The following is a 15,960-nucleotide window of genomic DNA, read 5'->3' on the forward strand; positions in this document are numbered from 1 at the left end:
TACAGCTGAAGGAGGAGGTAGGTTACACATAAACTGACAGTGAGATTGGGATTCATCTACATGCACAATGCATCTGTTGTTTTGGAGAGGAAAAGCTGGAGTTCTTCTATAAGTAAGAATACATTTTTTGTACTAGGAGCTTATCTGTACACATCCAAAAATGTAACATCTGGTGGCAGAGAGGTAGCAGCGTAGGACCAGAACAGGGTCCACCTATACTATATTTGAAAATCACTTCGATATATTTCAGTAGATGAATTTGGAACCAATTTACTTCTATTGGTCCAGCTCTATTTTATGACCTGTTATATGATTTTTGTAGTACATAACTTCTATATTTTTAGAATAGATTGTGCTCCTGTAAACATTTATTAATTGTGGTAAGGTAAAAAAATCAAAACAACGTTTAAAGCCAACTTTTATTTTAGATGTGTAAACATGAAATATTGCATATTAACATTTGCATTTTAATTGTAGACAGCAGGTAGCAGTCTAGGCTCCTTTCCATATGTTTTAGTATCTCCTAATCTCTGTTGTACTTCTTTTTTATGTTCTTTTTTTTGCAGATTCTGGTTCTTTTTTTTTTTTTTTTTGCAACACTCCAAACAAAATCCTAAATGAAAATTTGGCTTATTTTACATCCCCTTTTTGGAGCAAAAAAAAAAATGCACAATACTCAAGAGTATTCACAAAGCTTGATTCATAGGCATGCGCAGGGGGCATGCCAGGTGTGCCTGGACATACCCTAATTACTACGTGCAGATTCCCCCTACTGTCCTGGCTTCCCCCTGTGTTGCACCTTTTCCCCCCAGCAGTGCTGCTAGCTTTCCTCTTCTCCTCTCACCCCGCCTGCTGTGGGGGGGTGTTTCAGAATGGAGAGCAGGGGAAAGGGCCAGTAATAACGTAATTGACCTTCCCCTTCCTTTTCTAAATGAACACAGTGAGCACACTCACTCACTGTGTTCATTCATAACTGAAGCATAGTAAACCATGTTTACTGTGCTTCGGGTTGTGAATGAATAGGAAGCCACTCAGCACACAGCACTTCCCAATCATTCACTGTGCAGTGCAGCTGAGGCTGCAGAGAAAGGCATGTATGTTTGAGCTTTGACGTGCACACCCTAATGCAATAGTCTGCGCACACCTATGGCTTGATTACAAATTTATCATTACAACTCCTAAACATACCACATATACGAATTTTAATAAAATGTACTAGACATATGAAGGACTTCTGCTATATATTCACAACTAACCAATCCTTCATGCACCAGTTCTACATAAACCCCAGTCTCAAATCTCACTCTACCACACAGCTACGAATGTAGGAACAATTGCTTAAATTGAAAACTTTAACCCATTTTTTGCACTTTTTTTTATGTCTTTATGGTATAATTTGTTTTTACTATGCTGCATATTTGTCCAATAAATGCTGACAGTTTATATTGTGTTGTTGTCACTGCCTTGTACCATGTATCTCATACCTAACAAACTTATCTTCATGGGAAGAAAAAAAAAATGATAGCGCTATAAATTTCCCAACCTCCTATTGTAAATTAACGTCTTGCCAGAAAGTTTCCCATTATGAACAAATGTTTATATTTTACAAACATCTGAAATAATCCCTATATTTAACAGGGATTGTAGTGAAACTTCACAACTTTTTTGTTAACTAGCAATTCTAGGCAATAAGATGAAGCAAACAGTATTGCTCTAATAGTATGCAGCAACTGTATTAAGTCAGAAAGTTCACTTGGTTGACCTTAATCTGATTTCAGTGTAATCCACTGCATCCAGCCCTCATGTAACTTCAATAAACGTCAGTAGTGATGTGCTTCCTGGAGCCCATCCTGTGCATCTTATTTTTCTCTACTTCTTGTACCAGGCAGATACCACATTTAAACTTCCAAGGTAGCTTTGAATTTGATCAATTCAAAGTCATATATCGAAAAGGGACTGGGGCTTCAATACTTTTTTTATTAGAGAATAGTAACGGGAAAGAAGACAGGCGGTAGACTGGTTTGTTGTAGCTATTTTACTGGCACAGTTCTGCCCCATCTGATTTTTTTTTGTAAGCAGTAAGTTATCTGGCATATCCTTCCCTGATACAGTTTAAACACTTGCAAACATTACTGATGAAGGGAGAGCTTCTTTCCCCTGAAATGCACTGGTTGTTTTGTGACTCATTAAAACTGTCTTTGACTCCTTTGTAAATGTGGTCTTGCATTCCTTTTGGTTTAGGTTTTGAATTTGATTAATGGCTATAAGAATCTACTTAATACTGGCATTTAGCATCAGGCTTTCTGTACGTAGGGGCAGCCAGGAGGATGTCCTTGTATCCTAAGCAGACCTGTTGCAGGGTAATCAGATCACAGACAAAGGGTTGGGGGGTACTCTACAGCTACACTGGGATGAAAAACCACTGAACTGAAAGGGTAATGCCCCGTACACACAATCTGACTTTCCGACAACAAAACCGTGGTTTTAGTCCAAAGGTTGTTGGCTCAAACTTGTCTTGCATATACACGGTCACACAAATGTAGGCCAACAATTCTGAACGTGAGAACGAGGTGATGTACAACACGTACGACGAGCATATAAAAAGGAAGTTCAATAGCCAGTGCGCCACCCTTTGGGCTCCTTCTGCTAATCTCGTGTTTATCTCGTGTTAGTAGAAGTTTGGTGAGAGACGATTTGCGCTTTTCAGCCTCGTGCTTTTCAGTTCGTTTCTGCTTTTCAGTTTGTGCTTGTGGGCTCGTATCTTTTCTTTAGTGAGTGTTGTCAGTTTGTTCCTGTCTTTCAGTAGGTTCTATTTATAGTTCGCTTCTGTTTTTCAGTGCGTTCTTGTCCGCTCGTTTCTGATTTTCAGCTTGTTCTTCTCAGGTCCTTTCTGATTTTTTGTGCGTTCTGACCAGCGAACCGTTTTCTAGCCATGTTGCGGTTACGTTCTCGTCAGAGAGCTCGTGCTATGCTTGGTGTTGGATTTTTTGCTTTGACCCAAGTCCAGTCCATGAGCAGGGTGAGGAGGAGTTCATGGACCAAGAACTGGTTACTTAATCATGACCAATTCTCTCACATGCCTTTGCTGCGGGAGCTCCAGGAGAATAATCCTTACTATTTCAGGAATTATCTCAGAATGACGGACGCCGTTTTTCACCATCTGTTGGCTTTGCTTACCCCCTATATAACCAAGCAGAACACCTGCATGTGGCAAGCCATCACTCCTGAGCAAAGGCTCGTCGCCACCTTGTGGTACTTGGCGACGGGGAGAAGTCTCCAGGATATTAAGTTTACCACTGGGATCTCCCCCCAGGCTCTGGGAATCATTATTCCAGAGACCTGTTCTGCCATAATTCAGGTCCTGCAGAAGGACTATATTAAGGTAAGTTTTATCCTTTAACATCACATTCTATGTATTTAATGTTTGCTAATGTATTGTATTTCTTTCATCATTCCATAATTACCATGAATGTAATATGCTGTGAATGTCCTCTTTGTCCTCATGCATGCTGTAAGCTTTTAATGTCCTTTTTATTCCTTAATGTATATTTGCCCTCTCTAACCTCCCCAGCATGCTATCCTGGGCCCATATACACCTAGCCTAGTCACTTAACAATGTATTTTGTCAGCTCCATTGTAGTGCTTACCCTAATTACCCCCTAAAATGTGTACAAATGTTATTGTTGTCCTTAAATTCAGGCATAGTGCAAGAGGCTTTTTTTGGGGGGCCAAAACTCATTTGAAACCCTCCCTCCCCCCAACTGCTAAGTCAACCGATACCAATACTCTATCTACAGACTTTGTCAAACCCATACACACTATACCTACCTCTTTTGTGTTCATATTTATGGATAAATCCACCAAAGCATGCAGTGCAAGGGCCTGCCTGAATACTTTCAAATGGTACTGTTTCAAGTTTTGTTCTCCTATTATCTTGATAGTTAATTACAGAATGTAAAAATGTGCTTCAACTTGTACAGTGTGTACTCATATTTTTGTATTATGACACTTCTTACCTGTCCAGTGGGCTGCCAATAGTGTAAGTAAGGAGGGGCTGGCCAAAGTAACACACATTATTTATGCATTCAGCTCTCAATGAAGTGGAGAGGGTTACCTGTCCAAAACATCCCCCCCCCCCATAAAACTTTTACAATGGGCCATCAGAGGGGGTGAGGAATCTGATAAGTGTACCTTATACTTTTTACTTTAAATACTTCATTTAAATAAATGTTATACTTATGTTAGTCAAGAATGTTTGTATCTAATCTGCTTGCAATGTTATGTGCAAAAGTACTATTTTTTTTTTCTTGTTTGACTCCACAGTTTCCTTCCAACCCACAGAAATGGCAGACTGTGGCCTCCCAATTCGCACAGCAGTGGGACTTTCCCAACTGCTGTGGTGCGATAGATGGGAAACACGTCCGGATCGTCCCACCCCCTAACTTGGGGTCGTACTACTATAACTAAAAGGGCTACAGTAGTATCATGTTGTTGGCGGTTGTGTTGGCGACGTATGAATTTTTGTATCTGGACGTGGGGAAGTATGGCTGTATGTCAGATGGAGGAGTCATCGCCAAGACTGAATTCTGTACAATGTACCCCATACTCATTCACATAGGGGGGGGCGGCCAGGATCCGGGGGCCCCCTTGTTAAAGGGGGCTTCCAGATTCCGATAGGCCCCCCACCCGCAGACCGGCGCAGACTGGGCAAGGGTTGTCGGGAAGAGACTCTTGTCCCCATATCAACATGGGGGCAAGGTGCCTTGGGGTGGGGGGCGCAGAGCACCCACCCCCACCATGTTGAGGGCATGCAACCTGGTATGGTTCAGGAGGGGGGGCGCTTGCTCGTCCCCTGCCTTTCCTGACCTGCCGGGCTGTATGCTCAGATAACAGTCTGGTATGGATTTTGGTGGGGAACCCACGCCATTTTTTTTTTTAAGTTTGGCGTGGGGGAGTCCCCTCCGAATCCATACTAGACCCAAGGGCCTGGTATGGACCTGGGGGGGCCCACGCTTTTATTTTTTCACAATTTTTTTTTTAGCCAGCAATTCTTTTTTTTTACATTCAGCGGGGAGCCCGCTGACAGCTGATGACTCATCGTTTTTTAAGGAAGCGGCGGCCGGCTTCCCCCTCCTTAGAAACCAGCTACATACAGTGTAAAAAAACCCCAAAAAAGGCAAAACGCAAACTGCGGCAAAATCGTGGTTAAAAGCGCATGTCAAAAAACGCGGCAAGCACTGCAAAAAGCACTGCAGTAATGCTCAAAAACGACATGCATAGAATCAAGCCTAAAGGAGAATGTTCAGCCATCAGTTCGTGACCTCAAGCTCAAGTGCACTTGGGTTATGCAACAGGACAATGATCCCAAACACAACAGCAAGTCCACCTCCGAATGGTTCAAACAAAGCAAAATTTAGGTTTTGGAGTGGCTTAGTCAAAGCCTGGACTTAAATCCAATTGAGATGCTGTATCATGACCTTACACAGGCCATTCATGCTAGAAAACCCTCCTAGGTGTCTGAATTAAAACAATTCTGCAAAGAAGAGTGGGCCAAAATTGCTCCACAGCAATGTGAAAAACTCATTGCTAGTTATTGCAAATGCTTGATTGAAGTTGTTGCCACCAAGGGTGGCACAACCAGGTTTGGACAGCTTTTTTGCCTTAAAGCGGTAGTAAACCCAGCCATAAAACAGTTTAATTTCCGGCACGTGCCGGAAATGCAGCACTCCCATTGGTTGTGCTCTCAACCAAACTGTCAAACCATCCAATGGCTGGTGTCATAATTGATCACATGTGCAGCATCATGGCAGTTGTAGATTAAACAGAGGCAAAGACGGCAGCTTCCTTGGCTGAAAACAACAGGAGGGTTTACTTTCACTTTAATAAATGAAACTATCATTTAAAAACTGCATTTTGTATTTATTCGGGTTATTTTTGTGTAATAATAAAATGTGTTTGATGATCTGAATCATTTAAGTGTGACAAAATGCAAAAAAAGAAAAAATCAGAAAGGGGGCAAATTCTTTTTCACAGCATTGTATGTCTGATTGTGCAAATAACAAGTATTTTCTTTTCAATGCCCCATACATATAAATACAAGCCACAGCTCACCTCAACAATATATCATATATGTAATTTATTTATACATTTAAATGATGATAATTACTTGTTGGCACAAGCGTGATTGATTAGTCTGAGACAAACTGCATTTAGAGTGGATGCTTTTTAAAAGTTAATTGTAAATTAGCAGCTGACAGTGAAATATTGGATGTCAATACAAAATTAAACCAGGCAACAGGCATGCTTTAGGTCAGAAAGGCCAATTAACTATATGACAAATGACTATTTAAAAATGGGTTAACCCGATATTCTGATATTCAAACGTATCTTTTTTTTCTTTATTTTAGATGGATAACAGAATCACTAAAAGCCCAATTTCATACAGTTTTGGATAGGGTGGGGAACCACTGTCAGCTTTTCATTGCTGAGGCTAGAAAACTGAAAATAGGATCTATGGTGACCTTTCCTTTATACAAGACAAAATATGTATTTACGTCACTTCCGGTTTGGAACCATAGAACGCAAATCGTCCCAGCTTCCTGGTTTTAAACGTTTTAAACATACAGAGAGGATGTGAGTATGTTTTCAACTGTACAAACTCAATAAAACTTTTGGAAAATGGTATTATACTATGGGAGCATCTTATCTCTGCATGTGGGTGACACTGATGAATACCTAAAAGAGCAAAGAGCCGTCTCTAAAGGAGTGGTTCTGGAAACTGCTGCACAGTGGCAAACACTGTGAATGTGCTATACCCCTTCAAGAGGTGAGTATTTCTGGTGAGTGCAATACCTATAGGTGGCACCATAAGAAGCGCCAACACAAAGGACACATGATTGAAGAGCACCTGTCACTTTTTGCAAAAAAGACTTGTGTTTACAAAAGGACTTTGTTTATCAACTTGTTCACTAAAGCACTAGTCACTTTAAATAAGATTGCACTCCTCCCTTACACCGTTTGAACACCTATTCACAGATGAACAACCAATACCTCATATGGTATCTGAACTATACCGACTACTTAGCTCTGCCACATACGAGTCTAAGCCTGCTTATATCTTCGGGTGTGGGAAAGAGACCTGGGGTGCGAACTTACCGAGACCCAATTAACCCACTTATACCAGCTCACCCACTCAAGCTCTATTGACTCTAAAACCCAAGAAACAAACTATAAAATACTGTCCTGCTGTTACCCGGTGCCAACTGACTTGGCACGTATTTATCCCTCCAGGTCCGAGCTACGCTGGCGTGGCTGTGGACACAGGGGTACACTTATCCATGTGTGGTGAGAATGTCCCTTAATTAAACCGATTTGAGAAGATATCAAGGACCAAATAAAAGAAATACTAGGGCTCGACGTTCCTTTCTCCCCTCCAATTCCAATTAGCCAATACAAAAAGAGCGCTGCCTCACTTGCTGAATGCGGCACGGCATGGCACCTGCTTCTAACATACTGGAAGCAGTCCAGGGTTCCTACCCGGGAAGAATGGATCAGCAGGGTCAATGACATCCTGGAGGGGGAAGACTGGATAGCGACCTGTCGGGGTTCTCGAGACCGATTCGTTGGTATCTAGACTCCCTGGATAGAATACCTTTCCGACTCTGGACGCGTACCCTCTAGCCTAGACACGGCTCTGTTAGAACTGACAGAACCATCCCTTAAAGCCCGTGTGCCACTAAGAACCTAGGGGGAAGAGAGACATTCCTCGCTACACGGCAGCTTTTAGAGTACCAATAGGCCACCTAAGAGCGGGATGCTCGTTGTGGGCATGAAAAAAGGCTTCTTTCCCTCTTTTCTCTTCTATACCTTTCAAAAATTGTACACATCCCCTGTTACAGGGATGGTGTTTTATGTATTGCACACCATGATGTTGATGAACATAATATCTGATGCCTCTTCGCTGGAGGGGAGGGGGGGAGGTTAGTTGGAGGCTTTTCTGGCCCCCCTCCCCTTGCCCCTGGCGCTGACCAGGCGACCATACTTCCATTAAGAAATTAATGATAGCACCCACAGGCTTAGCGACTGCGGTAGAGCTATCATGCAGAGGCTCTTCAACACTTATTGTTTTATTTGCATTCTAAGGATATTTACTGTGATTACTACTTCCAATGAGACTTCCATGAACCCCTAATGGGGATAGCCCTTCGGCTACCTCGCAAAATGTTCATCTGATATTTCCTTTTCTTTTTTATTCTTTTACTTTTCTGTTTAGGCTGACTGTATGTAATGTCTATGGCTACTTTCACACTGAGGCGTGCGGGCGCTGGCGGTACAGCGGCGCTAAATATAACGCCGCTTTACCGTCGTTTACCTTTACTAAAACGACGGTAAAGCTGAGGGGGTCTGCACTGAGGGGGTCTGCACTGATGGAGGGGGGTCTGCACTGGGGGGGGGTCTGCACTGAGGGGGGTCTGCACTGATGGAGGGGGGTCTGCACTGAGGGGGTCTGCACTGAGGGGGTCTATACTGATAGATGGGGGGACCGCACTGAGGGGGGTCTGTATTGAGGGAGAGGGGTCTGTACTGAGGGGGTCTATACTGATGAGGGGGGTCTACACTGAGGGGGTCTAAACTGATGGAGGGGGTCTGTACTTAGTGGGGGGGGGTCTGTACTGAGGGTGGAGGATCTGTACTGCTGGAGGGGCGGTCTGTACTTAGTAGGGGGGGGTCTTTACTGAGGGAGGGGGGTCTGTACTGAAGGGGGACCATAGTTGATGGAGGTTTTTTCCGCACCGGGTGACACCAGCTGTAGTGACGCCACTGGCTCTTGTCTCTGCAGCAATTTAACTTTAATGTACAGGAGGGGGGTTAACTATATACAGGAGGGGGGTAACTATATACAGGAGGAGGGGGGTTAGCTATATACAGGAGGAGGGGGTTAACTATATACAGGAGGGGGAGGGTTAACTATATACAGGAGGGGGAGGGTTAACTATACAGGAGAGGGGTTAACTATATACAGGAGGGGGGTTAACTATGTACAGGAGAGGGGAGGGTTAACTATATACAGGAGGGGGGTTAACTATATACAGGAGGGGGGTTAACTATTTACAGGAGGGGGTTAACAATTTACAGGAGGGGGGGTTAACTATACAGGAGGGGTTACTATGTACAGGGGGGATACTATGTACAGGGGGGGGGGGGTAACTATGCACAGGGGGGTAACTAGGGGGAGAGAGGAAACTATGTACAGAGGGAGGGGGTAACTATGGCTCTGCCTGGGACACTGATTTAAGGACTGAGGCTGGAAACACTGGTGTAAAGACTGACTGTGCTGGGGGCACCTGATGCAAGGAGGGACTCTGCTGGGGGCACCTGATGCAAGGAGGGACTCTGCTGGGGGCACCTGATGCAAGGAGGGACTCTCCCGGGGGCACCTGATATGAGGACAGACTCTGCTGGGGACACCTGATACAAGGACAGACTCTGCTGGGGACACCTGATGCAAGGACAGACACTGCTGGGGACACCTGATGCAAGGACAGACTCTGCTGGGGACACCTGATGCAAGGACAGACTCTGCTGGGGACACCTGATGCAACCCAGGTGCTGGGGGCACCTGATGCAAGGAAGGACTCTGCTGGTGGCAGGCGACGTGGCTAGTGACACGCTCAGGGATCCCACTGATTCGGCATTATGGTGAGTTGAATGATTTAATTTTATATTACAATGTAATAATAGAAATAATGCACTTTAATCATCCTGACACCATAAAAATCATGGTGCTGGGATGATTGAAGCGCTAACACCAGGTGTTTGGAGTATCTTTATCTGCTGATTGATTAAACTTTCTAGAATACACATATTTCTATTGTTGTGCAGGATCTGGGGCTGCTGTCCCTTCATTCTTCTCTCCCCCTTTCCCTCTCCATCCTTCATTCATCTCAGACTCTAACCACACCCCCTTTGAGCCACGCCCATTTAAGCCACACCCACTATTCCGTATAAACCACGCCCATTTTCACTGCAGCAAAGGTTTCTTTTTTATTGCTATGCCATGCCTACAAATGCATGCCCCGCCCCCTAATTATTATACGGCTCCGCCTACAGCCAAAAAAGTGTCCCACAAATTTTTTTTGCAATCTTGGCAACTATGCATATGACAGGTAAGTCTGCCATAATGTACTAATATGCTGTGCACACTAGTACATTATAGCATAACCCACCTGGGGGGCCTTCAAAAAAAAAAATACAGCAGACTTTACTTCCACTTTAACATTTTTTTTGTCTTGTAAAATCACGCCTTAGGCTCCATTCACACTGGCGCGTTTTTTGATGCATTTTGCAGAAATGCATGGGAATTTTTTAACATGGGTTCCTATGGAACATGTTCACATCAATGCCTTTTTGTACCTCTGCATTTTTGGAAAGGGTCAGGGACTTTTTTTCATGCAAAATGCAGCGTTTTGCATGTAATAGAATTCAATGGACCAGCATCAAAAACGCAAGTGCATCGTTTTTGATGCGTTTTGCATTTTTGGCTTTTTTTTTTTTTTTTTTAGACTGTATACAGTCTAAAAAAAACTGTAAAAAAAAACACAAAATGCGGCAAAAACGCTGTAAAAACGCTGCTCAAAAACGTGGCAAGCATCACAAAAAAAACTCCAGAAATGCTCAAAAGCAACATGCATAGATGTGAATCGAGCCTAAAAACCCTGGCCCTTTCCATAAGATGCACAGATGTGAACTACACTCATAGGAAAACATGTTAAATGGACTGTATTGTGTTTCTGCAAAACTGAAAACGCACTAAAAAATGCATAGGTGTGAACCAGGCCTGACCCTTTCCAAACACGCAGAGGCACAAAATGCATTGATGTGAACATGTTTTATAGGAACCCATGTTAAAAAAACGTCCTGCATTTCTGCAAAAAGCATGAAAAAACGCATTCATGTGAATGGAGCCGAACATGGTAAAATGCATCAAAAAATGCACCAGAACGCATCAAAAACACAACAGACACCATTACAGTGAAAAAAAAAAAGAAGAAGAAAAAAAGGAGGAAAAAAGCATCTGGAACACATAAAAAACGCACCGGAATGCATAAAAACGGGTCAAAAAAGCGCATGCAGAAACGCATCCGGAATGGATCTGGCAGACGGTTTTGTGGTGTGAACTAGCCCTCGGGAGAGGATCGTTTCAGCAGAAAAAAGCACCAAACACGTCCAAACAGCACTAAAAGTGTATTTAGTGGTTGAGCGTTCATGTATATTCTGGCCAATGAAATGACTGGATGTCCAAAAGCCTGACGTGCCTAAATGCGCTTACAAATAACACTTGTTTTCTGCTGCCAAGAGCTGGGTAAATGACCAACTTGCGTTTCCTAAGGTTCCATTCACAATTGAGCGATGCTACTGATTTGCGTTTTTGGAGCGTTTTTATAGCGACACCATTCATTTGTACAGCGCTAAAGAAGCTTGTATACCAAATTTGGGACATTAATGAGGTGCATTTTGCAGTTTTTTGTGCATTTTTTGCCGTGCCTAAAAATTTTTTGCGCATTTTTGCTACACCTAGGCGTGATTGGGGACACGGTGCGCTTCTAACGAGACGCTTTCACAATCCTGCAATTTAAATTGTAAGCTCCACTGGCAGTATGATAAATACAGTAATATTTTTCCATATAATCCTGAGGAATCCGTACTACACAAACACACGTGACCCTTACTAATAATAACTGTATCCCCGAGCGGCACACTCGCCCACCTCCCACTACGTCTGTCACCTCGGCTACCCGGACACCAGCGCCACGTCTAGTTCAGCGCCCCCTAGTGGACACGTGGGTCACACCAGCTTAGGTTGGATGAGCACCTTGAACTCCGCCCCCTTCCGCCTTGCCCGCCCAGTGAGGAAGCTTGCAGTGGGCGGTGTTGTAGGTGCATTGTGGGCGTGTCTTGTTATAGGCTGGGTGTGGAGTCGGCGCTGGCTGTAGTGAAGGCAGTCTCAGCCGTTGGATCTGTGAGTGGCGTTGTGTGTGAGGCTCTCCGTGTACAGGACGTGGTATGTGTCTATTATATCCCGGCCTCCAGCAATTCCCTGGACGTTTTATGCGCTTTACTTTAATGGGGAAGCTCTGTAGGCAGTCGTAGCCCGGCACCAGGCTAAATACTCCCTATACTGCTAGTATATAGGATACCATTGAGGTATATGGGAAGAGCTGAGTAATGGGAAGGGCTTTGCTTAGAGACAATTAGTGCAGCTAACGCTGTATGTCGCTAAAGTGACAGGTCTGCAGCCCTGGCCAATCAGATTTGAACGTGGCAGTCACGTGTTCAAAAATAAACACTTTTTTCTTGGTGGAAATCTGCCTGAGCTGACCCCAGTGTGATCCTGTGTGTACATTGGGAGGGATAGGGCACACAAGGGGTTAAGGTGTATCTAAAACCTCCACTTTTTATTCTTCTTTTATTTTTTTTAGTTTGGAATAGAGAAGGGGTTAACACCCTGGTCAGTTTTTTTTTCCCTTGCTGTCTATTATTTTAGAGCTCGTTGATGCCATAAAAACACCTGGAAAAAGCGTGCGGTTGTGTGTGTTTGCATGGAAAATGCTGTGAGCGTCCGCTGCGACAGGAAGCTCTTTTAGTGCATTGCATGTATTTTTTTTTTTGCAACTTTATTAGTGTTACAGCGAGCCTTCATTCGTGTCTCCGGTTCACTGACATGTAGTGTGCTGCAGAAAAATGCGGATGTGTGTCGTTGTGAATGGGTCCTATAGCCTAGCAGGGATTAGAGAGGAGCATGGGTCTCCTCTCTACCCAAACTTTGAACTTCAGCTGTTTTTCTATTCTCCTTTTTTTTTATTTATCTTTTTTCTCCCAGTGGGCTGCAGGTCTGGTCATTCCCACCCCAAAGCCCATGTAAACAAAGCGCTACAGGTTGGGAACGAACTGGCCCGCAGCTTCTTGGGATGAAAAAGGACTCAAGTTCAGCTAGAGGTGCTTCCAAGCTCATCTCTAGAAGTGACCCGTGTTTATCCAGTGCAGAAAAACGCAGGTCGCCACTTGTATGTGTGTTTAGGTTTGTGTGTGGGGTTTTTTTTTTTTTTTTTTATAGATGTACAGAAAACCTCAGGGGTCTCAAACTGGCGGCCCTTCAGCTGTTGCGAAACTACAAGTCCCATGAGGCATTGCAAGGCAGACAGTTATAAGCATGACTCCCACAGGCAGAGGCATGATGGGACTTGTAGTTTCCCAACAGCTGGAAGGCCGCCAGTTTGAGACCCCTGCCCTACATGGTGTGAATGAGCTTTTAAGGGTCACTTCCTGTCGATGGGGAGCGGAAATCACTCCAAAGATTTCTCTAAGACCTCTTTCACACTGAGACGCTTGAAAACTGCTTTAGGTTTTCAGGTGTTAGGGGTGTGTTTTTTTTTTTTTTTGACGGTCACATGACTTAAAAAAAACTGTTGCAAGAACAATTTTGAGGCACTTCCGATTCATTTCAATGGAGAGGGGTGCTTTTTTTTTTTTTTTTTTTTTTTTTTTTCTCTCCAAAGATGCTGCTTATAGGAGTTTTTCCTCTCCCTGCCAGCGCACTGCCCCATTGTGAAAGCATTCAGTGATCTTAATGGAATTTAAACCCCCCCCCCCCCCTTACTTTTAGGCTGGGCACACTGTAGGTGTTCTTCCGTATAGTCCTGAACAAGAGGGATCGATAGATTTGCCCCATCTGTGTGGAGTACTCTTTCCCCTTCTGGGTTGTTGTGTGTTAGACAGCCACTGCTCCCGCAGCTGTCAGAATACCTTCGCAATGACTGGATCTGATCAGATGTGGTTAGGTTCCGTTCACACTAGCACAACGCCAAAGTTGCACGATTTTCCTGCGGGACTTTGAAGCTCCATTCACACTTGTGCGACTTTGGACATCAAAGTTGCATGGCGGATGCAGCAAAAAAGATCAGGCGCCTGCTGAAGAGCAACAATTGCTGTATGAAGAGCAGAGGTCAGTGACAGTCTTGTGGATCATACCTGCTGGGAAGGCCAATGGCACCTGTTCAAATCGGTGTGACTTAGTCACAGCATTGATGAAAAGGTGCCTGTACTAATTTGGTCCAAAGAATGTAAAGTCGCACTGGAAATCGTGTAACTTTGGAGACGCACTGATAAGAATGGAGCCTAAAACCCATCTAATCCACACTTTTTTTTGGATAAATCAGGGAAAGGTTAAAATCCCTGTCAGGTTTTTGTTTGCATATGCCACCTTTCCTATTTGATCTAGTAACTTTTGTCACTGGACGTAAAAACTAAGAAAAATAAAGACTTTTGAGTTGTCACCAGAATAGGAAAAGGGGACATTTCCAATGGGGTCACTTTCTCTCAAATCTGAGGGAAAGGAGATCAAAAAAGGCTAGTAGTCACTGGAAAAAGGGGAGGACTTCCAATTGGAAATCTTGTTATAGGGACCAGAAATGAGGGGAAAAATGTAATTGGTCACTGGGACAGTATGCTGGGAAGTCTTCTGATGGAGGCACTGGTCAATACATACAAGTTCTGGTCAATTCCTGATGAATCCACTGAAATGAGACGTGGGTGGGCCTGTCAAAACCACCCCACTATACAAACTTTGGTCTGAAATCGAAGTTGCTGGGTGTAAAACCATCAGCCAAACAGTAATAAGCTGAATTCTTTTTCTCTGCCCTGTGTGGTGGGATAGTAGACTTCCAGTTTGTGACATTTGTCTTTTCTTATCCAGGTTGTTGTCGGAATGATCCCAGAAGAAAGCTATGGCATGATGGATAAATGTTGTAGCACTCCGAGGACTGCAAGGAGACAGCAGGAGAGGAGAAGTCATGAGAGGCCCGGCCTTCTCGGAGAGCCTACTACCCCGATCCAGAGCCAGCCATTTACATCTCGCTACACTATGGCCCCCGGCCATGAGCTGGGCAGGTGAGGACCCCTTTTCTTGTGTTTGATCACAACCCATGTTAATAAATCCCACCTCTGTGGTTGTCTTAGGTGTGTATTTACATCCCAACTACAGTGGGATTGTGTTTTGCTTTCTTGTGTCCTTGGAGTTGTGCTCTGTTGTGGGATGGCGTACAGGTTTTGCTTCATTGATATAGACAGGCTGTCAGTGCCAGGCAGCTTTGATTTGTAGTTTCAAAAACAAATGAACTGGTGCATTCAGCTCTGCCAAGAACAGCAACTGTCATTTGGACTCATGCTGAACAAGCTGTTGAAATGCCATACAGTGTAATGATTGACTGCTAATGTGCTGATTTTTCTTTGTGTTTGTGTGGGGTGGTTTTTTATTTATTTTTTTTTGGCTTTATTATTGGCCTTCTATTTTTGTGTGCACGATTTCAGCAAAAGTAGAGTACGGTAAATCTGCAGGTCAGAGTGTAGAAATTATTCTTTCAGTTGTTTTGTCCTGATTTGGATACTGAAATGGTCTAAAATTTGTTTCCTTAATATGGCTGAATTTTTGTGAAACTGTTCATCAACCACTTGTTCTGCTTCCTGTGTGACTAATGCAAAACTTCCTCATTTCTCTGAGAAATGAAATTGATGATGTAGTGATCTATGTAATGCAAAATGATTAGCTGTGTACAGGAAGTGACAATCTGTTCTGATCGAAATCCAAAGGGGAAAATGTTCTTGATATTTTGCTGGATTTGCAGATAAACAATGGCTTTGACAGTATGGTAATGTGCTATTTTAGATGTTGTGATCAGTTAACCGCAATCTTTTTAGTTAACTTTGCATGCCCTGGGTGTCATGTTTTGTACTTTGTCATTTCTTTGTGAGGCTGGTTAAGTGCATTAAAAATATCCAAGTTTTCTATATAGTTGAGATCTTTCAGAAGGTACCTTGATTCTTCATTTTGTAGTTCATCTAATAGAGTTGTTTTATCAAACAGGAAAGTCTGTACTGCCCATAGCAACTGCTCCAAATCCAACT

At 43.5% G+C, this 15,960-nt stretch overlaps 1 protein-coding gene across 1 annotated transcript in view; it reads left to right on the top strand.

Moving 5' to 3' along the window:
• Window positions 1-11,941: 11,941 nt before the first annotated feature.
• Window positions 11,942-15,960, top strand: part of STK17A (serine/threonine kinase 17a) — a 53,650-nt gene continuing 49,631 nt past the window's right edge. The window contains exons 1-2 of the mRNA XM_073632766.1: window positions 11,942-12,061; window positions 14,753-14,947. Coding sequence (XP_073488867.1) covers window positions 14,765-14,947 — 183 coding nt within the window. The 5' untranslated portion in view covers window positions 11,942-12,061; window positions 14,753-14,764. The remainder of the gene's footprint in view (window positions 12,062-14,752; window positions 14,948-15,960) is intronic.

Source organism: Aquarana catesbeiana, linkage group LG05, assembly GCF_042186555.1.
Source record: "Aquarana catesbeiana isolate 2022-GZ linkage group LG05, ASM4218655v1, whole genome shotgun sequence".
Taxonomy (NCBI): Eukaryota; Metazoa; Chordata; class Amphibia; order Anura; family Ranidae; genus Aquarana; species Aquarana catesbeiana.